We start from the raw sequence: 23,899 nt of genomic DNA on the forward strand, positions 1-23,899 counted from the left end.
TATACTGGGACCAGATAAGCCTTCCTTGAAAACCCAGATGCAGGTGTAGGACAAATCAACAGAAGTCCTCTGCACATGGCAGGTGGGAGGGCAATCTCAAGGGAGCTGGTTACCCTGTGAGTTTCCACTATAAATTGGGTAGCGTGGGGTCCAGAAACATCTAGGGACCAAAACCCTGAGATAACAGCAGCCCCAGATTCAATTCCCAGTGTGTCTGAAGGACTTTTAAGAAACATCCGTCTTTATTGAGATTTAACATATATACTACAAAACTCATCCATTTAAAATGTATAGTTCAGTGGTTTTTAATATATTCACACAGTTGTACAACCCTCATCACAATCTAAGTTTAGAACATTTTCATTATCCCCAGGAAACCTTGTGCCCATTGGCAGTTACTTGTCATCCCCTACCTGCCCAGCCCTAGGTAATCACTAAATTACTTTCTGTCTCTATAGATCTGAAGGACTCTTGACACTGCGAAGGTTACACAGGTAGTCAACAAGCACTTACCTTCTCTGGGCTATGAATGAGAAAATGGGAAGAAAAGAGGAGTGACTTGAGCTTTGCCCTCACATTGTTTAGAGCTGGCAATGAGAGAATGTAATAGTTAACAGTCCAGCTGTCACTTACCAGCTATGGCAGCTTAGGCATGTTACATACCATCTGTGAGCCTCAGTGTCCTCATCTCTAAGACGGAATAGCAAGTATACTTATAAGTTTGCTGTCAGGATGAAATGAAAAAATGAGAAGAATCTAGTATACAGCATGGCCCACAGTAAGGGATCATTAACGTTTGCCTTTACAGGTCTTATACTGCAAGGCAAGGAGCGAAGAAAGTGCTGTGGGGCTCTGAGGAGATCTGGGAAGGCTTTGTAAGGAGCTAGTGGGTATGAAAGTGTGTGTGAGTGTGTGTAGGTGTTCAGACAATACAGGCAAAGTTCGTTGGTTGCATTCCAGGTAGAAAGAACAGCATAAACAAAGGATGCCCAGAGCACATGTGGCAAAAAGCTAGGAGCAGTAGGTGATGTGCTCTGGAGAGACCAGCCAGGGACACAAAGGCTTGAGGTGGAGCGGAACACTGCTGAATTGTGGAGGTGGCAGAGAGCTGTCCTGGGAGAACTGTGATCTGGAGACTGGTGTGGGCAGTGATATGCTTTAGGGAGCTCAAACGCAGTTGGTGCCAGATGGAATGAGAGAAACTCCAGGTGGAGAATGGACTGGTAGAAAGGAAGGCTGGAGACAGGAGGCTTGTGCTGCTCAAGCAGCCTAGGGACGTGACGAGGCTGGAGAGGGCAGGTAGCCATTCTCAGACTTTAGGGTCACAATCACTGAGAGTTGTCAAGCCTGCAGATTCCTGGGGCACCTGGGTGGCTCGGTCAGTTAAGCATCTGACTCTTGGTTTCGGCTCAGGTCGTGACCTTGGGGTCATAAGATCGAGCCCCATGTCAAGGGTCTGCACCCAGCAGGAAGTCTGCTTGAGATTCTCTCTCTCCCTCTCCCTCTGCCCCTACCCCTCCTCACTCCCTCTCTCTCTAAAAATAAATCTTTAAAAAAAACATGTAGATTCCTGGGCCTACCTCAAGGTTCTGACTCAGCAAAGCAATGGGGACCCAGAAATCTGTAATCTTAAGCAGGTCCTTGTGAGGGAGATCACAGGGATGACATTGTTCAAGAATTTTTAGATCAGAAAGGTGGTGGAAATCAAATCCACACAATTAGGCCACTAGAGGTATAGGAGGAGGGTGTGCAGAGGGGCTCCTGGGCTTGGCGCTGGGTAACTAAGGATAGTAGAACAGCTGGGAAGACAAGGTTAGTCAGAGATGGAGGGGGAGAAAGCAGGTGAGCACAGCTGGGGGAGAGGCAGGCATCTGGGATACAGGAGAGTGAGCAAGTCCGGAGCTCATCCATGGCTCACCCCCTAATGGGGCAAGATGGTGGACATGGCCTTCAGGGTGACCCAACCTGCATCCAGGCTTTGAAGGAGGAAGGATTTTGACCAGGGGAGTTTGACATGGGCTTTCCAGGTAGAGGAGACAGTCTGAGACAAGATTTGTGATCAGATGAGTTTTCCAGCCACTATGGAGTTTGGAGTTTATTTAGGCCAAAAGTGAGAGAAGTCTGGAAGGTTTGGGATATTATCACCCTTGCTGTCTGGGGTAGTAATGAAGAGAGTGTTCAAGGTTTGGGGGGAAGTAAGGGCAATGACTTCGGATCTTTTATCACTAGGCCCACAGCCCCCATCTTATTTTTTACTGATTCATGTTGGCAAGGAATGGGAGGCTGAGGGAAGGCTGGGGAAGGGGCAGGGGAGGGAGGCCCAACCCCATTTTATGATCTCAGTGGAAAAGGCTGCTGTGAGTGGATTTTGCTGCCAGCAGAGCCACAGAGATGGGCCCCATGAGTCACTGCTCAGTCCTGCAAGCTCAGCCCTTCAGAGCCTGCTGTGGTCAGCGGCCTGGGCTGGTTCCAGGCCCAGCCCCCAGTGTTCCCCCACGAGGCCTCTGTGTGTCCCCATTTCTATCTGTACCTTTGCTATCCTAGGGCTGTGCATCCTGCAGCTCTCTGCCTTTTCTGTTTTCCTTTCAGACTAAGCCTCTGAATTTGTCTCTGTTTGTGACACTGGTTTACATCTGGCTCAAGGATGGGGAGCCTCAGGAGGGCAGGGGTAATGTGACCACTCTCTAGGCATTTATTCTTTTTTTTTTTTTTTTTAAAGATTTTATTTATTTATTTGACAGAGATAGAGACAGCCAGCGAGAGAGGGAACACAAGCAGGGGGAGTGGGAGAGGAAGAAGCAGGCTCGCAGCGGAGGAGCCTGACGTGGGGCTCGATCCCATAACACCGGGATCACGCCCTGAGCCGAAGGCAGACGCTTAACCGCTGTGCCACCCAGGCGCCCCTCTAGGCATTTATTCTATGCCAGGCCCTATGTTAAGTGCTGGAAGTACAGAAGTGGACAGTACATTCTGTTTTCATGAAGCTACAGTGCACATTCTATGTGGAGTGAACAGACTAAGGCCTGACCCTGACCCTGAATCTGTCTGCCCGTGCCCAGTAGTGTTGGGGTCAGCTATGGCCTGTGGCTTGAGGCCTCTTACTTGGCTCTGGTATTGGTGGGGGTATATGTGCCTACCAGCAGGTCCCCCCAGATCTTAGTAGTCCTAGGAAGCCTGGCTGATGGCTGGGGGTGGGCAGACAGTGGGCAGCAAGAGAGGGAGGGAGCAGGAGGCAATGACTCAATGGGGCGGCCCTGGGACAGCTGGGGAGGGATCCAAGGTTGGTCCTGATGCTCACTAAAGCTAGAGGAGGGTGGGACCAGAGGTCCTGGCTGGGGGTTGGAGATGGAGTGGGACAATTCCAAGGCTCCTCTGGCAGCCAGATCAGCCCAAGAAGAAGGCTCCTAGGTAGCTGGCCTGAGAGTCTGGACTTTGGGTGCTGATGTGGCAGCGGGATTGGCCGGGGCAGGGGGGGGGTATTGGTTGCTGTTGTTACCACTGTGCCTGCTTCTGATGCCCAGGTTTGCTCCTCTGGCAGCCTCTAGGCTCCTGAGGAGGTGCCTGCTTTAGAGCCAAGGAAGCCATTATACCCATCGCCCCCTCCCCTCCCAGAAACCAAAGGCCTGAGCATGTTATGGGGCATAGTGCCTTCTTCTGGCTACACAGCCTACCTTCTTATAATCTTCCCACAAATTTTGGGGAGTGTCAGGCCAGGCACACATGCCCTAAAGACACCTCATACTTCAGAGCTGGGAGGGATCTCACAGGTCAACTCTCCAGGTAACTTTCAGCAGTTTAGGATCCCCTGACTGAGGGTGAAATGATCGGGAGGGCATGAACACAGCCCAAATGCTGGCAGCGACTGGACATCTGACATATGCGGTCTTCCCTAGTCCTTATGGCAATCTCAGGGGGAAAAAAGGAATGACTTTCTTACTTCTTCTTTTTTTTTAAACAGGTGAATAAGGTGAGGCTTCAAGAGAACTCACCCAGCAGGTAAGTGGAGAGCAGGCCTGGATTAATGCCTCTGGCTCCAGGTCCCTGACCTCAGTCCCAACCTCCTTGGCTGGACTTTGTGGGGAGGCGGGTAGGTGAAAATGCCCGGGAATGCACCAGAGTGGAGGGTCTGGGGCTGGTGGATTCTGGCAGACCTGTGTCAGTTCCTACCCCAGAGGTCTCCATGGCCCCTCCCTCCCTCCAGCCCAGACAGCAGTCCCCCACCTGGTCATGTAGTCCAACAACCTGTCCTTTTGTGCCTGGGCCTGGAAGGAAGGTTGAGGACTGTAAGGGAGGGTCCCCTTCCTCCTACACTCCATGAATATACCTCTACTGGTTCTTAGCAGCCGCAAGCAGCTGGTTTGGGCTTAGTGAGTCTCTCTTTCTAGGGACCTGGGACCCTGGGCCCACACTTTTCTTCTCCCGCGAGGATTGAGTGCTCCCCGTTTTGAGGAGGGTTAGGGTTCAAGAGCAGAAGCCTCACTACACCCCACCCACCCCCACCCGCAAGCCCCTTCCCTCAACCCCCAGGCCGACCCGCCAAATCACTCACCCTCGGGCACTTACACCGCCTTCCCCAGCAGGGGGCCGCTTCCGGACGCTCTCAGGCAGGCCGGGGAGTGGGCACAGTGAAACGGCTGGCAGTCGCTGCCCCTCCCCGCCGACAGAGAAGCCAAGTCAAAGTAAGGAGGCCCTGAGGGTGGGAGTGGAGCCGAGCCGCCTAGCCCCGAGGGTGGGAGGGGCCGGCGGCGGGCAGGGGGCTCAGCGAGGGCCGGCTCCTCCGCGCTTTCCTGGGGGTCCCGGCAGCTGCCGTCGGGCCTGGGGGTGGGATGCAACTCCGTCCTCCGGCCCCCAGGGGGCGGCGCGGCGCCGCGTCCTCCGCCGCCCTGCGTTCCCTCCCCGCGGCCAGGAGGCGGCGCCCGTGGAAGCGGGCGGCGCGCTGTAGCCGGCGTCGAGGGCGCTGCGGTATGTTCGAGGGCACGGCTTCGCGGTTCCGCGTCCCGGGGACGTGAGTGCGGCGGGCGGGCTAGGGATGGGGCGCGGATTCTGGTGGCGAGACAAGGCCCGGTTGGGCAGGTGTCAGCGTAGGCAGTCCACGCAATGGCGGCGTCCCATCCGTATAGACCGGCAGAGTGTGGCGGGGAGTGTGCGTCCCAGCGTGGGGGCCCTTCCGGCTGAGGCCTGTGTGAGTGCGGTCGGGCGGAACCGACCCCTGCTGTTCTCCCGTCTCTTCAGGTCTGAACTGCCGCTGCTTCTGTGCTCCCTCTGCCTGGGCACCAAGCCTGGCCTCTCCTCAGGCCTAGTGCCTTCTGCCTGTCTCAGCCGTACCCCGACCATCATCAGCCCATTTCTTGGATGAGCAGAAGCCTCACACTGAGGGCCCAGCCCCTCTCCCACTTGCTCTGAGCAGGCCCACTCTTAAGGAAGGAGGGAATGATGGAAGGGCCACCAGAGGGTGGGGATGAGTCTCCGGACTCCCAGGGACATGCCACTGACTGGAGGTTTGCTGTGTGCAGCTTCAGGGATGCCTGGGATGAAGAGGAACCTATTCCCCACGTGCAGGTTAAGGACCCCAAACCTCCGAGACCAACAGCAGGGACAGCCCAGGGAGAAGGGCTGCAGGGCAGGCCCCTGCCTAGGGAGCCTCAGTCACCCCCAGGACAGATGGCTGTAGATGGGTTGGGGGATGGCCAGGGTTGCACATTAGGAGGTTCCTCACTCCAGTTAGAGGAACCAACCCCCTCTGGAGTGGAGAGCCTTCTGTGCCCGATGTCCTCCCGCCTCAGCCTCGCACAGGGTGAGAGTGATAGTCAAGGGGGAGGCTTGGCGAGGGACCACATTCCAAGCAGATTAATGCCACCAGCCCGCCTTGATCCTGTGGACCTGGGAGGCTCATTATCTGAGACATCCTCGGAGCTCCTGGAGGCAGGTAAGGGAGGCAGGGCCAAGGAAGTCTTGGAAGGAGTGGGGGCTCCTAAAGGTGGGGAGCCCTCAGACCCTATTGCAGCTGAAGCCCACATCCAAGGAAGGGGTCTCTGGGTGGGTGGCCCAAAGCAGACCCAAGCCATTTTCCTTCCAAAGACCCCAGTGGATCTGGCCTCCCTAAGCCTGCTGATGACCTCCTGGCCCAAGACCTTGCCTGGGAGCTGCTGGCCAGTGGCATGGCTACCCTGCCAGGTAGTTGGGAAAGACTGGAGGCGGTGGGAGTGGGGTGACTTGATTGGGCAGGTGTTCACTGCCTTCTCCTCACAGGGACTCGGGATGTAGAAGGCCGGGCAGTGCTGATTCTGTGTGCCGATAGCCCCGCCTGGCTTCACCCCAAGTGCAGTGACCGTGAACTCATCCGCCTCCTGCTCTATTTGTGTGGCATCCCCAGGTTTGGGGAGGAAGTGTTGGGGGTGGAGCCTGAGCTGGGAGATGGCAAGGTTGGGGAATTAGATACTGAACTGAAGCCTCTCCTTTAGGCCTGAAGTACAGGCCATGGGACTTACTGTGCTGGTGGATGCCCGAGTTTGTTCCCCAAGCTCTTCCCTCTTCTGGGGGCTCAGCCAGCTGCAAGTGAGTACAGGACTGTAGCTTCCCCTGCCTTCAGTCATTCCTTTTGTGTAGGGCTGGGGACATGGTTGAACTCAAATTCCTTGCAGGAAGCAGCCCCAGGGTCAGTGTACCAGGTGCTGCTACTGGGAAAGATGCCAGAGGAGGTGCCTTCCAGGCTGCAGGTACTGAGCCATTTTGGCCAGGGGTGGAGATGGGCTGTATCCTCAGTAGGCCTAGGTCACCACCTTCTTTCCTGGCAGCTGCAGCAGCTGCCCTCTCATCAGAGCCTGCTGAACCACGTCTCCACCTCCGGGTTGCCAGCTCCAATGGGCGGAGGCCTGCCTTACTGCCACCAGGCCTGGCTGGACTTCCGGATGGTCAGTGCAGTGGGTGGGGCATAGGGTGGGTGGCAGGCAACCTGGCCAGCAGAGGGGCCTCTTTTGGGTTGGCTTGAGCAGTGCAAAGCTGGCCTGGGATCCAGGATGCCTGGGACCAGCACTGCACTACTCTGGTCATGCGTGCCCCTGCTCACAGCGTCTGGAAGCCCTACTGCAGAGCTGCCAGGAGGTTTGTGCCCTGCTCCAGGGGGCCATCGAGAGCATGAAGTCTGTGCCCCAGCCCATGGAGTCTGGGGTGAGCGTTCCCTCGACGCCTCTCCAAATGCTCCCTGTCTCCCTCCTTTTCTCCTGTTCTCACCTCCACTTCCTGTTGCCCTTAATCACAGGAAGTTGGTCGGCTGTTACAGCAGGCACGGGTCCTGATGCAGCACGTGCTAGACTCACCACGGCTAGCATGGCTACAATGCCAGGGGGGGTTGGAGCTGGCATGGCTGAAGCAAGAGATCCCAGAGGTGACCCTGAGTCCAGACTACAGGTAGATGCAAACTCAGATCCCAGATCTTGTTCCAGTTCACCATATCCTATGCCAGGGACTCAGCTGGCTGTCTCAGAACCAGCCAGGATTGTGGTCCCAGGACAGGGTGGAGTGGAGCAAGGCAACGAAGAGCCCTAAGACCACGTACCTTGTACTAGGCCAGCAGTGGATGAGGCTGATGAACTCTATGGCCGTGTAGATGGACTGCTGCACCAGTTGACCCTCCAGAGTAACCGGCGAGTACAGGCACTAGAGTTGGTCCAGACTCTGGAGGCGCAGGAGGGTGGACTGCACCAGGTGGGAACTATCTGCCCAGATGGGCCTTCCCTCTGATCTCAAGCATGACCTCCACCTCACAGCAGCATTCCTTTCCCTGCTTGTGCCCCTCCAGATTGAAGTGTGGCTGCAGCAGGTGGGCTGGCCAGTACTTGAGGAGCTAAGGGAGCCCTCACTGGACATGCTGCTCCACGCCCAAGGTCCTTTTCAGGAGTTGGACCAGGTTGCCCAGGTGAGTTTGGTCACTTTGGTACTGGTCACTTTGCTGGGGACTGGGAATGCAGGATGGGTGAAAGCAAATCTTTCCTTTTCTCTCTTGGAATGTATAGTTCAGCAGAGAAGATCAGTTGTAACCAAAGGTTCAAAGTTATATATGTGTTTGCAAACTGAGGCAGAAGCCCTGGAGAGAAGTAATTTAGGTGGTTCTACCTGAGTGTATTAATGAAGATCTCATCTAGAAGGGGTGTTGGGCTAGCTTTCTTGAGATAGTGACTTTTGAGCTGAAAGCTGAAGAATAGATCAGGGTTAATCAGGAGGAAGAGAGGTTGGGGTTAAGAGACATTCCAGGCTGAGGGAGCAAACAGCATGTGCAAAGGTTCTGTGGCAGGAGGGAGCATGGGTTGCCTGAGGAACCATAAGCAGGACAGTGAGGTTGAAATGCAGTGCCAAAAAGAGAGGGAGAATGGAGTGAGATGAGGTAAAATGAGGCTGGAAAAGTAGTGGTCAAATTACTGGGCCCTATAGCAGTGTAAGATCTAAGGAGGAAAGTCACATGATCAGATCCACATTCTAGGAAGATTATCCTAGTTTCTGGGTAGACAGTGACTTGAAGGATGGATGTGTAGAGCCCACAGAGGCAATTGCAGTGGCCCAGCAGGAATGATACTTTCCCTGGCCAGATAGTGGCAGAGGGGTTGATTTTAGAAATTGCTGGGATTTGATGGTGGATACATAGTAAGAAGGAGAGGGAGGTTGCAGAGGTGAATGAGTGCTGTTCCCTGAGAGAGGGGCCGGGAGACAAGGACCTTCTGGGGGAAGGGGATTCATCAATCCAGTCTTGGGTTTGCTTTGGAGACGACCATGAGGGAATGAGACCCATGGGGATTGGCCTGGAACTCAGAGGCAAGACCTGGGTGTCAAGAGTCACTTGGTAGATGTGGATGTGTGGGTGACATTTGAAGTTGGTCACACAAGATTGAGGGGAGAGAGTGTGGACTCTGTTCAGGAGCACCAGTGTTTAATGGCCCAGGTGAGGGATGGGGAACAGGAGGAGGAACCACCAGAGAAGGATGAGGAGAATCAGGTGAGTGCAGAAGGGTTGGGGAGCTGGCAGACAGAGGACTGGAGGCTGCTGAGTGATGGTCAGATGGCCTGAGAAGTGCTGGGGATGGAGGTGGCACTGAGGTTGCATTAGGCTGACAAGGTGAAGAAGCAGTGATACCAAGGATAACGACTTCTGCAGGAAGTTTGGCTGCGGAGAGGGGTACAGACACAGAGGGGAGTCGGGGGGCAAGGGAAGGTCTTTAGTCACAGGAGAGACTTGACAATGACATGGAGAGATGTCTGTGGAAAAGACTGCTCTGGGGCTAGACCACCAGGCTCAGACCTGCTGAGCCTAGTCTCTGTCTCCAGGAGCAGGTCAGGCGAGGGGAGAAGTTTCTACAGCCCCTGGCTGGCTGGGAGGCTGCTGAGCTGGGCCCCGCTGGGGCCCGCTTTCTGGCCCTGCAAGCCCAGCTGACTGACTTCTCCAGGGCTTTGGCCCGGCGGCGGCGGCGCCTGGCAGATGCTGAGAAGCTATCTTATTTTTTCAAGCAGGTAGGTGGGGTATCCTGACCTTGGCTGCAGGTGGTCAATGGGGATGGAGGGGTGGCTGCCTAACCCCAACACAGACTGAGCTCTTTCAGGACATTCTGCCTGTTCTCTCTCCTTGTCTTCAGGTTGACCCCAAAATCCAAGCACTGGGGGGTATGGCCTGAGTCATCATCCTGTGGGGATGGGGAGTGGGTTGAAGAGAAGACTCGGTAGTCTTGGTGGGCTCCACCTTCACTGCCTCTCTGGCCTTGGTGTTACAGGCCTTGACCTGGGCTGAGGAGGGGCAGCGGGTGTTGGCAGAGCTGGAGCAGGAGCACCCAGGCGTCGTGCTGCAACGGCTGCAGCTGCATTGGACCAAGCACCCTGACTTGCCTCCTGCCCACTTCCGAAAAATGTGGGCTCTGGCCACAGGGTTGGGTTCTGAAGGCATCCGCCAGGAGTGCCGCTGGGCCTGGGCACGATGTCAAGACACCTGGCTGGCCCTGGACCAGAAGCTAGAGGCCGCACTGAAGCCATCACTGACCACGACCACGACCACGACGGGCAGCACGGCTAGCCTGTGTGTCAGCCATGTCCCAGCTGCATCTGCCACCCCTCCCCTGAGGAAGGCATACAGCCTTGATCAGAATTTGGGGCAGAGTCTCAGAGAGCCTGCCCACCACTGCCACCATGCGGCCACTGCGCCTGCCTGCCACAGACCAGAGGCTGGAGGGGGTGCCCAGCCAGGGTCATCCCTTGCCATGCCTCCACCAAGCAGCTCTGACCCCAGGAGCCCCAGCAGGTGCAGGCAGTGCGCAGGGCAGGGAGGGCAGTGGCAGGAGAGAGGCCTTGAATCCTGATTCCTCCTGTCTGGTAGGCTCCAGCTGGTGCTGGCGGAGATGGTGGCTACAGAGCGGGAGTATGTCCGTGCTCTTGACTACACCATGGAGAACTACTTCCCTGAGCTGGATCGCCCCGATGTGCCCCAGGGCCTCCGTGGCCAGCGCGCCCATCTCTTTGGCAACCTGGAGAAGCTGCGGGACTTCCACTATCATTTCTTCCTGCATGAGCTGGAGGCCTGTACCCAGCACCCATCCCGGGTAGCCTATGCCTTCCTGCGCCACGTAAGCCCACAGGCCACATGGCCCCTAGCTGATTCTGCCACACTCAACAAAGATCTCCTGGGTGCATGCTTGGTGCCAGCTCTGTGCTGGGTACAGCTATGAGTAAGACCAGCAAGGTCCCTGCCCCTTTGGATGCTCATATTTTAATAGAAGAGATGTAAAAATGAAAAACGGAATTCCAGATTATAGTTGGGGCCAGGAAGAAAATCATCAGGATAGATCCATGATTGTGAATTAGTGGTGGGGCAGGAGTAGGGCAGTTAGAGGCCTCTTTGAGGAGCTGATGGTTAAGCTGGGGCCAGAGGAAGGGACTAGAGTCAGAGTGTTCCATCCAGAGGAAGGATCGAGTTTAAAGGAAGAGACAGGTCAAAGCGGCTGAATATAGTGAGCAAAAGGAGGGGTAGTCCGAGGTGAGGGGTCCCAGAATGGTTGTTCCCAGAGCAATGGGAGAAGCAAAGGCCCTGTGGGCAAGCCGCACCCTGCACAGTGCCTGTTCTTGCCAAGGTTACCCCTCATTCAAAGCCAGGCAGGTTGGATCAGGGGGAGGCTTCCCTGGCAGCTGTTTGTTGGCATTTTGGTCCTCTCGAGCTGAGGATCTCTGGCCCATGGGGGCCAGCCTCTGGAAGCTGGCCCCCTTGCACCCAGACTGAGCTGTGTGTCCTCACAGAGGGTGCAGTTTGGGATGTATGCACTCTACAGCAAGAATAAACCTCGCTCCGATGCCCTGATGACCAGCTTCGGTCACGCCTTCTTCAAGGTAGATGAGCCTGAGACTGTAGGGGAGGTGGGGATGGAGGAAGTACTCCGAAGCTGCCTGATGGTCTTCCATGCACCTGGCAGGACAAGCAACAAATGCTGGGGGACCACCTGGATTTGGCGTCCTACCTGCTGAAGCCCATCCAGCGCATGGGCAAGTACGCACTGCTGCTACAGGAACTGGCACGGGCCTGCGGGGGGGCCGTGCAGGAGCTGAGTGCCCTGCGGGCCGCCCAGAGCCTCGTGCGCTTCCAGCTGCGACACGGCAATGACCTGCTGGCCATGGACGCCATTCAGGGCTGTGACGTGAGTCCTGCCAGGCCATGGTGGGCAGCTACAGTGGGTGTGAAGGGAGGGGGCAGCAGAGGCTGGGCACTCACTGGGCCCCAACTTGGCAGGTTAACCTCAAGGAACAGGGGCAGCTGGTGCGACAGGATGAGTTCATGGTGCGCAGTGGACGCCGTAAGTCCTTGCGCCGTGTTTTTCTCTTTGAGGAGCTGCTGCTCTTCAGCAAGCCTCGCCGAGGACCCACAGGCACCGACACATTTGCCTACAAGCGTTCCTTCAAGGTAGGCCCACCCGACCCCTCCCATGCTCCCTGCCCCCTTCTCCCCCAGTCCCTCACCAAGCCCCTCTCCTGGCCACACAGATGGCAGACCTGGGCCTCACTGAGTGCTGTGGGGAGAGCAACCTGCGGTTTGAGATCTGGTTCCGCCGTCGCAAGGCCAGGGACACCTTTGTGCTGCAGGCTGCTAGCTTGGCCACCAAGCAGGCTTGGACAGCTGACATTTCTCGTCTGCTCTGGAGGCAGGCCATCCACAACAAGGGTGTGTCCCTGCCCCTTATTTCAATAAAAGGTCCCCTCTCTGGACAGCATACAGTGTCTCACAGGGGCCCAGGCAGGGCCTAGGGACCTGGAAATGCTTGGGAGCAGAAAGGTCCAGCAGCAGCCAGTGTAGGGGAAAGAACTTCAAAGTCAGGCAGTCCTGCTATCACTGTTCCTGATTATGGACACAGTATTAAGCTGAATATCAGAGGCCTTATCTTTATTTATTTATTTTTTTAAAAAGATTTTATTTATTTATTTGACAGAGATAGAGACAGCCAGCGAGAGAGGGAACACAAGCAGGGGGAGCGGGAGAGGAAGAAGCAGGCTCATAGCGGAAGAGCCTGATGTGGGGCTCGATCCCATAACGCCGGGTTCACGCCCTGAGCCGAAGGCAGACGCTTAACCGCTGTGCCACCCAGGCGCCCAGAGGCCTTATCTTTAAAAGGGCAATTATGATACCTGTCCCCAGGATTGTTGGGAGGAGAGCATGGCACCAAGAAAGGCTCTGCACAGGACAGCTAATCTGCTGGCTATGCATATACAGGAAGGAATTACTCAAGGGAGTGGGTAGACAGGCCCAAGGGCAAGGCTGATATCCGGAGAGGCCCCACCTATGCCTACTCTCCACCCAGAGGTGCGCATGGCTGAGATGGTGTCCATGGGTGTGGGGAACAAGGCCTTCCGGGACATCGCCCCCAACGAGGAAGCCATCAATGACCGCACTGTCAACTACGTCCTAAAGTGCCGAGGTAGCAGGCAGGCTGGGGGTGTGGGGGAGGAAAGCTGCACGGGAGGCAATGTGGACCTTCGTCAGCCCTTGCCTGTGCTCCCTTCAGGACCTTGGCCCAGGTAGGCTCTGGCCTGTCCAAACCTGACTCTCTCTCTTACGCAGAAGTTCGTTCTCGGGCCTCTATTGCTGTGGCCCCGTTTGACTGTGACAGCCCCTACCTGGGGGCCTTGAGTTCCCTTCCTGAAGACCCTGCCTCTTGTTCTGTACTGGGGTCCCTCAACCTGCACCTGTACAGAGACCCGGCTCTTCTGGGACTCCGCTGGCCCCTGTATTCTCCCAGCTTCCCAGAGGAAGCAGCACTGGAGGCTGAAGTGGAGCTGGGCAGTCAGCTGTCTTTGAGTAGGTCTGGGTTTAGCCAGAGGCAGGATGGTATCAGTTAGGGTCTGGCCCTTTTCCTGCTGACCGCTTACCTTCCTCCTCCCTAGCTCCCGAGGACTCAGAGGTCTCATCCCAGTGCCCATCAGCCAGTGGATCCAGTGGGTCTGACAGCAGCTATGTGTCAGGGCAGGCCCTTGGCAGAGGTCTTGAGGACCTGTCCTGTGTGAGTACCATTTTGTCCTGTATCTACCAGCCCCAGCCCAGGCCTATGGCTGCCTTTCCTTTAGTTGGAAATGGGAGTGGGTGGGCCAGGGGCCATACCCCAGAGATCCCATCTGGACCCCAAGTTGAGGAAACAGGCAGTCATGCCTAGCTTGTCAACCACAGGTCTGAGCCCGGGCTAGAAGGCAGGCAGTGGATCCAGCAGCTTTTGCTCCAAGAAACATCACCTCTCTCAGGATCTGCTGTGACCAGAGTGTGGCTGCTGCCTGGGCCACCTCCAGCCCACATGTACTGCCCTATTGACTGCTCTTTCTGATGTCCGTGCCCACTAGCAGACTAGCAGGGACCTCTCCTATGGAGCCTGGCTGCAAAGCCTGAATGACTACCCTGATCCTGAGCTTCTGGCCCCATGTCCCCTTCACCTATTCTCTCTGTAGTTCCCCTCCCAGTTATGGGTTAGGATTAGGCTAGAGCAGATGTTTCCATGCTCTAGGCTGATGGGGCACCAAGTGGCTCTGGGCAGCGACTGGGCTGCCCCCACCCTCAGGAGGAACATAGGTGGGTTCCCAGCAGTTGTTTCCCAACCCCTGTTCTCAAAGCCAACCTTCTTAAACTTAGGGGCAAGCCCACGCCTATTGTATCCTTAACTCTTGACTGCCCTGGTTGCTCAACCCCAGCTTTTCTTTCCTGGGTCAGTTTGGTTATATTGACTCAACACCTTTTGAATAGCTTTCAATTAGAGCTGTTATCTAAAATTATTTCACTGGTTGTTAGGTCTTTGGTGTCTCAAAGAGAGAGTCCAGGCGCTTGACTCATAAATTACTCTTTATTTATAATAAAAATAGACTGACACACCCTCAGATGGGGACACACATTCTTAAAATGAACCTTGGCAGGTGGGGGTATGTGAGGGCAGCATTTCTGGTCATCCTAGCCCTCTTGTAAGTACTTGCCCAGGATAGAGTAAGAGACAGACCTAGACAGGCCCCTCTGGATGAGCAGGTCCATGCAGCGACCATATTTCCTGGCGAAAGGCAGTGTGAGCTAGAAGGAAAGGCTCGTCTTATCCCTTACTTCTTGGCTGGTTGCCTACCCTAGGTCTGTGCGTATTGGGGAGGGGGTGTTCCTATCTGGGGGTGGGGGCAGGGGGAAAGCAAGGCCTGTTGTTGGCGACTTGATGCTCTCGGGCTCAGTTCTGCCCAAAGGCCTCTCACAAGGCTGTGGCTAGAAGCGGCTACCACAATGACCAGAGGGTCAAAAATGTATGTTTCGGGCCACTGGTTTTCCATTTTCTAGCTGTAGATGCTGACCTCACCTTTCAATCGACAGACCAGCCAGAGGCCTAATAGTAACTGGGAACCAGTGTGTTTAGGGTGAAAAGTATAATAATGTACTTGACTACAGAAATACCAGATTAAGGAGAAATTAGCTAAATCTTTTTCACCTACAATGTTAAAATACAAACTTAAAACCCTAAAATTATTTTAAGGAATCAAAAAACAAAAAAAAATGGGTCATTCCTTTGACCTTATTGAACATTTTTTTGGTAAAGAATGCTTTAAAGCAGCTTGTATATGAAAGGAATATGCTAAAGTGATGATAGAGCAAAGTAGGTGAAATTGGTATCACCCGTCAAAAAGGTCTGAGTCCTAATAATTTCTCTGGTTTCAGCACCCCAATAACTTGGGCTCATGTGATGTGCTTCCCAAGCATGGCCAGGGGTGGTTACCAAAATTGGTAACCATTGCAGGAAAACTACAAAAACCAGTGGCCCGAATACTGCTTTTTGATGACTCTGGACTGTTAATTTCAGCCATTGTTTCTCCCTCCTTGGGACCAGGGACCAGAGGTTAGCTGCCTGCCTTGCCTTCTGGGCAGTGCTGCATGGCCCTCATGCAGCAAGACAGTGTCCATTTGAGGTGTCCACAGGGTCAGCATTCCCAGTGGGGTACAGGTGGCCCTCACCTCCACCCAGCTGTACAGGCGTTCCTGGGTGTGTCGGTCATCCTTGAAGCCGGTGATGGCCAGCAAATCCACCACAAACTGCTTGGGGCTGATGTGCAGGGTCTGCCAGGAGAGCCCCTGGTCAGGCAGGGCTGGAAGCAGCTGCTCCCTGCTTTTGCTCCCTGCCTTTCAGAGTGGGATGCAGAACAGGGGCTTCCCTTGGTCTGCAGGAGCTACAGGGATCAGGGGCCACTGTCATGCCCAACTACCTTTTGGTCAAGGCTTGGTTCAGATGACACTGCCCTGTCTTCCTGTCCGTGCTCTTCTTGCCCCTGGCCTGTTTCCCTTGACTTGTTTCCCTTTGCCTGGCACCACTTATTGTGGGGATAGGGGGACAGACAGGTGGAAAAGAAAAAAGGTCTGGGGCCTGGCAAACATACCCACAGCTGGTTGGTCAGGGAGACCACCTTGGCTGTCATGGCTTTGGGGTCCTTTTGCCTGATGGAATCCAGGATGATGTCAGTCAGGAAGCGGTGACATTTTTGTGCATAAAACATCTCTTCCCAGGATAGAGAGAAACTCAGGAAAGTCACCTCTGTGGAGGAGAGAGTGGATGTGGCCACATCTGCCTGTGGCTAAGTCCTTAGAGCCAGGCTGGAGGAAGGGGAGAAGTGTAGGGCTCCCTGAGGGAGACTGTTTTCCTGAAGTACCCTGGGTAGGGGCTCAGGCATCTCCACAAGGAAGTGGGGGAACAGGTATGGCTTTAGAGTCTTACCTCTGGGCTGGGGGCTAGCTGTAGTCAGTGTATGCCTGAGGTTGTCCATCTGTGTGGTGTAGATGATGCTGTCCTCAAAGAACATGCAGGAGCCATCGCTGCCCACCACGGGGGGATGGGCCACTTTGAGGATGACCCCTGCATTATCTACCTCACTGGCCTCAGGCAGAGGCTGCTCAGGGCCAGGGCTTTCTGTGAAAACAACATGGGGTGGGGGTCCTCCTTAAGCCACTTTGGAGCCCAAGCAGGGAGGGGGCCTCTGGTGACAGACCAGCACAGTCAGTCACTCCAACCTTCTAGCAGCTTCTGCCTCCAGCTTCTCAGAAGTGGCACCCTCTGCTGACAGGGGCCTGTCCTGGCTCTCCTCTCTTAATTGTCCTAGAAGCATTATAAGCCCAATCCTACATTTCAGAACTCCAAGGAACTCTCCAAATTCCTCTTGAACTAAGGCTGGTATTAACTAGAGTTGATAATACCCCAGCTGGGGGACTGGAAATTGTTGGAAAACTAAAATGAGAGGATATTTTTGGGTGTGTTTTTGATACATGTCCACTCTGAAGAGTATGTTTGACAGACCAACTCAGGGCTCACAGGCAGGGCCCAAGAAGGCCCCTCCAAGGAGGGCCTAAGCCTTTAAAAGGGAAAGCAACAGAATACTGTAGAAAGACTTTGAGGGAGCAGAGGAAACAGCCCAACATGTCAGTTCTCAGCATACTCCCCTGGGTTGTCTCCACACTGCTCCCCTCCCCTGCCCCGTAACACACCTCTCTTCAGCGTCTTCTCCTGTCCATTCTACCTCAGTAATCACCCACCCTCCTGCAGTCACACAAGCCAGAAACCTGGCCTCTCTCGCTGGATCCTTCTCTACTTCCTCCCCCAACTGCCTAGCTTGTTTGATCTCGAATGACCTTACGCTTCTAACACTCCTGCTTCTGCTGCTGCATTTCCTCTACTCCTGGAGCCAGCTCTCTGAATGCACACCTGACTGCTTGCTCCTTTGTTTAAAATTCTTCAGTGGCTTCCCACACCCCATAGGATCAGAACAAAGTACCAGGTCCCGAACTTGGCCCACAAGACCTGTCCTGATTAATTATGTCTTCAGCCCTATTTCCCATCACTTCCCCACATGAAACCTGGCCTCCAGAGCTAGACCAAAGACCTGTGTCTCCACAAGACTTCTCCTTCCTTCGCCTGCTCACTCCTTAGCCCCCAGCCTTCTTTATGCCCCTATTACTTAATATATTAACACCCTCTTCCCATATGCTTCATGCAGATTCTTAGGTCCACAAGCCATGCCAGTGTGCTGGTCATCTCTGTCTGCTGCTTGGCAGAACTGGCGTCAGTGAATAGAGAGTTCCGGTCCCCCTTTGTCACTAATTCACTCTGTGGTCTTGGCCAAGGTTTGCCCTCTCTGTTGTTAAATAAGACTTAGGTCAAGGATGGGACAGGACTCACCTTTCTCTCTTGGCTTCTGCTTGCCCCAGTCCTTCAGTGTGACAGCTCTTTTCACAGGGAAGTACGGCTTAAAGGTTGGCTCTGGCCACTTGTCTTTGGCTCCAGCTCCAGCCCCTGCCTGTGCGCCCAGGTCCTTCTCTGAGCCTGTGGAATGGCCTTTCCAGGAAGCTGAGGTGCTGGGCTGGGAAGGAGCCTCACTTCCCAAAGGGAGCTGCAGGGTAGCCTCCTCCATGGAGCTGCTCCGGGGGACTGGCAGTGGCTGGAATTCCCACTGTTTGCAATTGACCATGTCCCATTCCCTCACCAGGGAGATGAGTTTTTGCATGGGGGTGACAGGAGGGTCTTTGGTTTCAGGTTTCTGTGTGAGGTTGACTGTGGTGCATTTCTTCTTGGGAGGACTCTCAGGGTGGGCCCCCCAGTATCTAGGGTTGGCACATAGGCCAGGACAGTGGGAGTATGTGCTGGGATTGCCCGCCCTCTTGGCACCTCGGCACAGAGACACCTGGATGGTCTGGGAGTACTGCTCAGACTCCTCCATCTGGCTGGATCTGGCCAGGGTCCCCTTGGCCTTGTTCCATGGGGTCCTGTCATTGCAGTCTTGGAAGTCTACAGGCATGCAGGCTGTGGTCTGGGGAAGGAGGACACAGCAGCTCTGGGAATGTGGAACATTCAGTGGAAACACTGAAGCTTCACCTGAGAATAATAATCTGGGCCTCCAAGACCTCACTTGCTCACCCAGATCAATCGTCTCCTCCACACAGGTCAGCTCAAATGAGCTTTGCTCAGCCTGAGTGGGGGTGGTGCCAGCCCAGGGGCCTCTCATATTCCAAAGGGACATACTATCAGCATCTAGGCCACAAGTGGCCAACACTTCCCTATGCTTTCTTCAGTGCTTGGACACAGTTACCATGCTAGGAATCCACATAGGCCCTGCTCTAATTCTGCTGTGCCCCTCAGTAAGAGCCTACCCCTGACCCCTGTGGTAGCACTCTCAGGACAAAACAAACCAAAGAAGGCTAGGGCTTACTTCTTTGGCGTCTCTACTGAACTGCACCAGTGACCCTGGCCCTTCCGTCACCACATGCAGCCTCCTGATGGGAAAAGCTTCTTCATTTTCAGATTCTTTCTCCTGGGTCCATGACCTGCACACTCCAAGAGGGAGTCAGTGAGCAGAAGCTTCTACTAGTTCATTGACCAGTTGGTCAGGTCTGCCCTTTGACTAATTAACTCTAAACAGTGGTGGAGAAGGGCTCTTAAAAGGTTTCACTTAGGTCATTAGCCAGTCCTGGCCCTGTTCCACCCCCTTTGCCCCAAGGAGAACAGGGAGGTGGGACTGAGGACAGGATTCTCAAGAGGACTATAAAGGTCCAAACTCCAGAACATGCTGTCTGGAGCAAAGTTTCCTTACTTGTATGCCTCACATTGGGCAAGAGCTTCTGAGAGGGATGGGATGTGGTATTCCTCTACCTCCTGGCAGAATAGGGGCCATTCCCTGCAGATGACAAGACATCGTAAGGCTGGGCAGCTGCGGTGGGAGTGTGGGTGGAGGCATAGCCTTTGGAGCCGCTGCCTTGAACAGCAGTTCACATATTGGAAATAATATAACCTCCTCCCTGAAGGCTACAAACTCAAGATTTTTCATTGCAGAAGAGAGGGGTTTCATCACATGATTTCCTTCCATTTATCACTTACTTAAATTCAGATGGTAAAAACAGTTTTCCAAGTCTCAGGAAGTTGAGAATGTGTCGGAACATTTGGCCATCCCCGTGGATCAGCAGGGTCTGCCCGTAAGTGATCCAGTACACTCTTTGAGGGTTGCACAGAAGTTCTGGATACTGCAAGGGGTTGTACAGCAGACTCTGTTAGTCTGTTAGTTAAAGGGCTGGGTCTTTAGTAAGGGGCAGGTCAGTCTTCTCTTACTTCATTTTCTCAACTGTTCTACAACAGAGGCTTTGGGATTTCCACCTCCCTTTCTTGTTAGCCACAGGGAGCCATAGTGGGGAGCAGAGCATCCAGGTACAAGAGCATCCCTGCTTCAAGTTTTGCTGGCTTCTAGACTAGACTACCCTCTCAAGGCATTCATAACCCTCACCTGTGTCTTGCTTGGTCCAGACCCCTCGGACTGGTCTCCTCCCGACCCAAACTCTTGAGGGCCTTCTTAGCATGCTGCTCATACAATAAGAGCACTTTGGGTCATGGAGGAGGGGGAAGGTCTCATTCTAAGCAGGGGCTAGGGGCTGTGTGAGGGTCCAGTGACAAGGTTCTAAAGCCACTCAGCCACAGAAGCCGAAAGGAAAGGAAGGCAGCCTGGGGCCAGCATACCTTCAGCAAGGTCTGCAGGGTGGTTGCATACCAGTGGCTTCCGACGTAAACTTTGATGATCTGTTGGGGGGAATACACGGTGATTTCTGCTGTCCACTCCTCATCTAAGGAAACCGGTGAGAAGGAACATATCATATGACCAGAAGGAAATTAGGTGGGGCATTTTGGTTAGTAAGGCATGTTAAGAGTCAGTATCTTCATCAGTCATGTTGTGTTGCTTCCTCTGAGAAACAGCAGGAATCCCTGAAACCAGCCTTCTCTCAGGCCTTCCCTGCTGCTCACCATACAGTTTCCTGGGTGGTGAGGTGGGTTTGGAATGGCAACTTGGAGGGTCAGTTGGTGACTCTGGGGGTGGGAAGGGTGATCCCTCTAAAATCTCAACCCCAGGGGTACTGATGCTCTTCCCCTGACCCACCTCTCTCAAAAAAGCTGATGTTCCTGTCCGCCGACATTGCCAACTGCCAGTGGCTTCTGGTTGGGTGTATCCTGACTGTATAACTCCAACTCTTTGTGTGGTAAGGAGTCCCTCTGTATGTTTTGTGCTTATGGTTTGGCAAATGTCACCCTGCCAGCTCTCGTCAAATCACTGTCACTGCTATAGAGACCAAGCCTCTAGGCCTGTTTGGAGAATGGGGCTTTATTTTGAGATGATGAACCCATGATCCTTTTCCTAGGGGAGACTGGACTTAGGCTTTGTTCTGATTTTTGGGAACCAGTTTCTAATGAGCTTTGTAATGAGTAAAGGGTATATAACTAAGTTATATAATCAGGAAGTAAGAGGTATATCATTAGATTGTGAACTCCATTAAGATAAGGACTGGGTCCGTTTTACTCACTTTTATACTCTTAGTGTCTACTTCCTTCCTGGTATATGGTAGGTGCTCAATAAATGCTGACTATTGCTGAATGACAGAATACAGTGGAAACTTGATCTAAAAACTTTGTTAATAAAAGGTTATAGGGCAGCTGGTGAAAACATTAGTTTTGGACTCAGATTCAAACTCGAGCTCGATCACTATCTCATTGTGTAATCTGAGCAAGTTACCTCCCTGAGCCTCTGCTTCATCTATTAAATGGATCCAGAGATTGTTCCTCCCTGGATGGCTATGGGGATCAAATGGACACAGCATGTCAGCTCTCAGAGCCAGAGCAGTCATACCCTTGGAGATCCATGTGGCCCCATACTGAGGTCAGTCTGTACTACTCGAGGCTACTCATGGGCTTGAGGTGAGGAGGGGTACCTTAACATGAAAGTTTCCCTCTAGGAAAACCTACTAATGTTGGTTTTCCTCTCCTCTTCCATCTACAGTTCCTGGCCCTGGCCAGCCTTGACTTTCCTTTACGATATCCAAGCCCTCCTCTGATGCTAAATTCAAATAAAGAAGTGTTCTCATTTACTGAGCACATCCACGGGTGCCAGAGTCCTCGGCTCCAGATGAGTCTTCAGGGCCACTTTCATTGGCTCATAGGTGATGTCCCTCTTGTCCAGGAAGGCACAAAGCTCGTACACCTCGGAAATAGTCTCAGTCAGAGGCAGCCGACAAGTCCCCAGCCAGTTCCTGCCCAGAGGAAAGGCCTATTAGAGAGAACCTCAGCACCGCACCCCAAGGGAGTCTAGCTTGCCAACTTTTCACGTCTAGAATGCCTTGCCCCTTCCACTGGCTCAAACCTCGTGGCCACTACATCATTTCCTGCTTTAACCAGAAATCTAGTGATGTCTTGTGGGGACTGAACTTGGACACACAGGCTCACCATGTTGGAGCTGAGTTTGACCTACTTCAGCAAAGTCCTCTAAATCAACTAACTGTAAGCTTCTAGGCTCTGCCTCAGGTTCCAGAAGCCAGGCCGGGCCTAGCCACTCCCATCCTGCCCCCATAATCATCCGCCCATGACACCTCAGCTATTACATGGCAGCCCGCCATGGTCTTGGGAGATTACTAATACCCTGTGTGTCTAGGAAAGAGGCTGGCGGTCTGAACATCAACCCCCTGCCTCCAAAGGCACTTATCTTTGCCCTCTGTGACATCAGGGATGAGACATCTCTGGGAGAGATGGATGGTGTAGGCCACAAAGGCCCAAAACCCCCAGGGTTGGTTGACTTTCTTCCTAGGGGCTCAGGAAAACCCACTTCTATGTTTAGTTTTGGTTCCAATATATTTTGTGACCCTAAGAGAGTTGTTCCACTCTGAACATCGGTTTACTTTTCTATAAAACAGGATTAGAATCCATGCTCCTGCACTAATGGAGACATTCAAGAGTTCATCCCCCAAGACAAAGGCCAGTTTTAACCTCCTTTGTAAAGACTGCCTTGCTTGGCTTCTGGAGCTCACCCCCAGTTCTGGCCTTTCTGTGTGTCCAGCAAGCCTCCCAAGGGTTGTGGGATGGGGGGAGGACCTTTGTAGAAAGGTCTGCATGGCAGGGGAATTATCTAGCATCCTGAGGGTTGTGACTGTGGCCTGGTCATCTCAGACCTAGAACAGGGCTAAAAACAGCAATGGATTGCAGAAAACAGAAGTATGAAGCTGTCTGAAGCCTTTGAACCTTGGGAACCTTTGTACTTGGCATTAGTCCTCTCCTCTAAGGCCTGAGTTTGGTGGTGGTGGTGGGTCTAGCTAAAATGATGGGTTTGCCCCCAAGGACACAACTTCCCTTTGGCTCACGGACAGGGCCCCAGGTTAGTTCCTGAGGAAAGGCAAAGACCAGCCTGAGTGGAACCAAACTGCTCTCTGAAGAGGGCCTTACCTGACATGCTGAAAGAGGACCCCGTTCCCTGTGATGTACAGTCTACTGCCGTCCAGCGTGCTCTCGATGCGGAGCTGTCCCAGTGCGGAGTCTGGGTACTTGACAAGCAGACCCAGGGCCATCATGTACAACGGCTTCACAGACTCCAGGCCTGCTGCACGCACCCCCTTCCCAGGGCTTGGGGGAGGACAAGAGGTCCGGGAACAGCCACCTGTGCCGGTGAGAATGGGGTGACTCCTAGACCCCTCATGGTCATAACTCTATTAGAAGCTTTGGGTCTCGCTTTCTACTGCTGCCTTGAATTAGTACCAAGGAAGCTTAGAGGGAGCTTATTTCCTTGCACAGCCAAATCTGAATCCTCTCAAAATCAGTATAATTTTTCTAATAGTTAGGTTTAGAGGTCGAAGTTATTTGTTGGGAGGTAGGGTTGAGGGGGATTAATTTGCTGTATCATTAACATGGAAATTTCAGAAATTTCAGTAGAGCAGCCGTCTGGCCCCAGACTCTTCTGGAATCTCCCTTAGTTCCAAGCTCTGCTCTAATCATCTGTGGGGAAGGATCGGCAACCATAGCACAGAACCTGATGTGCATCACAGGCGTCTCAGATTCATAGCCCTGTCGCTCCCGGGCAGAATTTCCCCCAGAGACAAACTATGTGGTGTTACTTTCAGATTCGGTATCTGGGTTGCTGGCTCGTGGGCAGGACCTTGTTCTACTGCAGTGGGCACAATGCACAATCTACAGGATCCTATCCCAGTGGCAACAATGGGCCAGTAGGCAAGCTGCTGGGTGATTTTCATGGATCATTTCCAATCCTCTGAGCGACTCTATAGGAGTCTGAAGTCCTTATATCACAGATGAGGAAACTATCCTGAGAGGCTAATTAAGAACCTTGCCCCAGACTGCAAAGCTGCATGGGGCAGAGCTGGGGTTTGAGGGCAACTTTGCCCATCTCCAAGGCTACTAGAGCTGTTTCCCTTAGTTATGTGCTTTATAAAAGGCAAAAACCATGCTTTGTATTTGAGGGCTGCTGCATGGTTTACAGAGCCTGACTGCAAACATGCTTTCCTTCCAACTTCACATGGTTCTTGTGGAATAGGCACTGTCGTCCTCATCTCTCAAAGACCCATGTTGTCTGAGAAATAGAA

The 23,899-nt window shown here is 53.6% G+C and overlaps 2 protein-coding genes across 11 annotated transcripts in view; one reads left to right on the forward strand and one right to left on the reverse strand.

The window, feature by feature from the left end:
* Positions 1 to 3,317: 3,317 nt before the first annotated feature.
* On the forward strand, positions 3,318 to 22,854 carry PLEKHG4 (pleckstrin homology and RhoGEF domain containing G4). Of its 6 annotated transcripts, XM_034672452.1 has the most exons (24): positions 3,318 to 3,408; positions 3,959 to 3,996; positions 4,578 to 4,679; positions 5,233 to 5,926; positions 6,079 to 6,174; positions 6,250 to 6,373; positions 6,462 to 6,555; positions 6,642 to 6,716; positions 6,795 to 6,911; positions 7,069 to 7,167; positions 7,259 to 7,407; positions 7,566 to 7,704; positions 7,799 to 7,915; positions 9,316 to 9,498; positions 9,756 to 10,276; positions 10,352 to 10,598; positions 11,266 to 11,355; positions 11,439 to 11,660; positions 11,753 to 11,923; positions 12,004 to 12,181; positions 12,816 to 12,932; positions 13,076 to 13,312; positions 13,399 to 13,514; positions 20,439 to 21,163. In XM_034672452.1, the coding sequence occupies exons 4-24, from the start codon at positions 5,431 to 5,433 to the stop codon at positions 20,505 to 20,507; spliced, it is 3,657 nt and encodes a 1,218-aa protein (XP_034528343.1). In that variant the 5' UTR covers positions 3,318 to 3,408; positions 3,959 to 3,996; positions 4,578 to 4,679; positions 5,233 to 5,430; the 3' UTR covers positions 20,508 to 21,163. The 6 variants fall into 6 exon arrangements, with proteins under 6 accessions (XP_034528343.1, XP_034528340.1, XP_034528341.1 ...); XM_034672449.1 differs by lacking the exon at positions 20,439 to 21,163 and adding an exon at positions 22,676 to 22,854 and having other exon boundaries at positions 6,642 to 6,911; XM_034672450.1 differs by lacking the exon at positions 20,439 to 21,163 and adding an exon at positions 20,397 to 20,420 and having other exon boundaries at positions 6,642 to 6,911.
* KCTD19 (potassium channel tetramerization domain containing 19) overlaps positions 14,415 to 23,899 on the reverse strand; it is a 30,646-nt gene continuing 21,161 nt past the window's right edge. For 2 of the 5 annotated variants that reach the window (XM_019798857.2, XM_019798855.2), the window contains exons 6-15: positions 22,752 to 22,962; positions 21,408 to 21,568; positions 20,010 to 20,113; positions 19,380 to 19,522; positions 19,096 to 19,179; positions 18,715 to 18,829; positions 17,688 to 18,315; positions 16,233 to 16,424; positions 15,898 to 16,052; positions 14,692 to 15,580 (exon numbers count right to left, since the gene is read on the reverse strand). In XM_019798857.2, coding sequence (XP_019654416.1) covers positions 15,323 to 15,580; positions 15,898 to 16,052; positions 16,233 to 16,424; positions 17,688 to 18,315; positions 18,715 to 18,829; positions 19,096 to 19,179; positions 19,380 to 19,522; positions 20,010 to 20,113; positions 21,408 to 21,568; positions 22,752 to 22,962 — 2,051 coding nt within the window. In that variant the 3' untranslated portion in view covers positions 14,692 to 15,322. Of the gene's footprint in view, positions 14,558 to 14,691; positions 15,581 to 15,897; positions 16,053 to 16,232; positions 16,425 to 17,687; positions 18,316 to 18,714; positions 18,830 to 19,095; positions 19,180 to 19,379; positions 19,523 to 20,009; positions 20,114 to 21,407; positions 21,569 to 22,751; positions 22,963 to 23,899 lie in introns of those variants that run through there. The other 3 variants (XM_019798856.2, XM_019798859.2, XM_019798858.2) reach the window with 3 other exon arrangements.

Source organism: Ailuropoda melanoleuca, chromosome 12, assembly GCF_002007445.2.
Source record: "Ailuropoda melanoleuca isolate Jingjing chromosome 12, ASM200744v2, whole genome shotgun sequence".
Taxonomy (NCBI): Eukaryota; Metazoa; Chordata; class Mammalia; order Carnivora; family Ursidae; genus Ailuropoda; species Ailuropoda melanoleuca.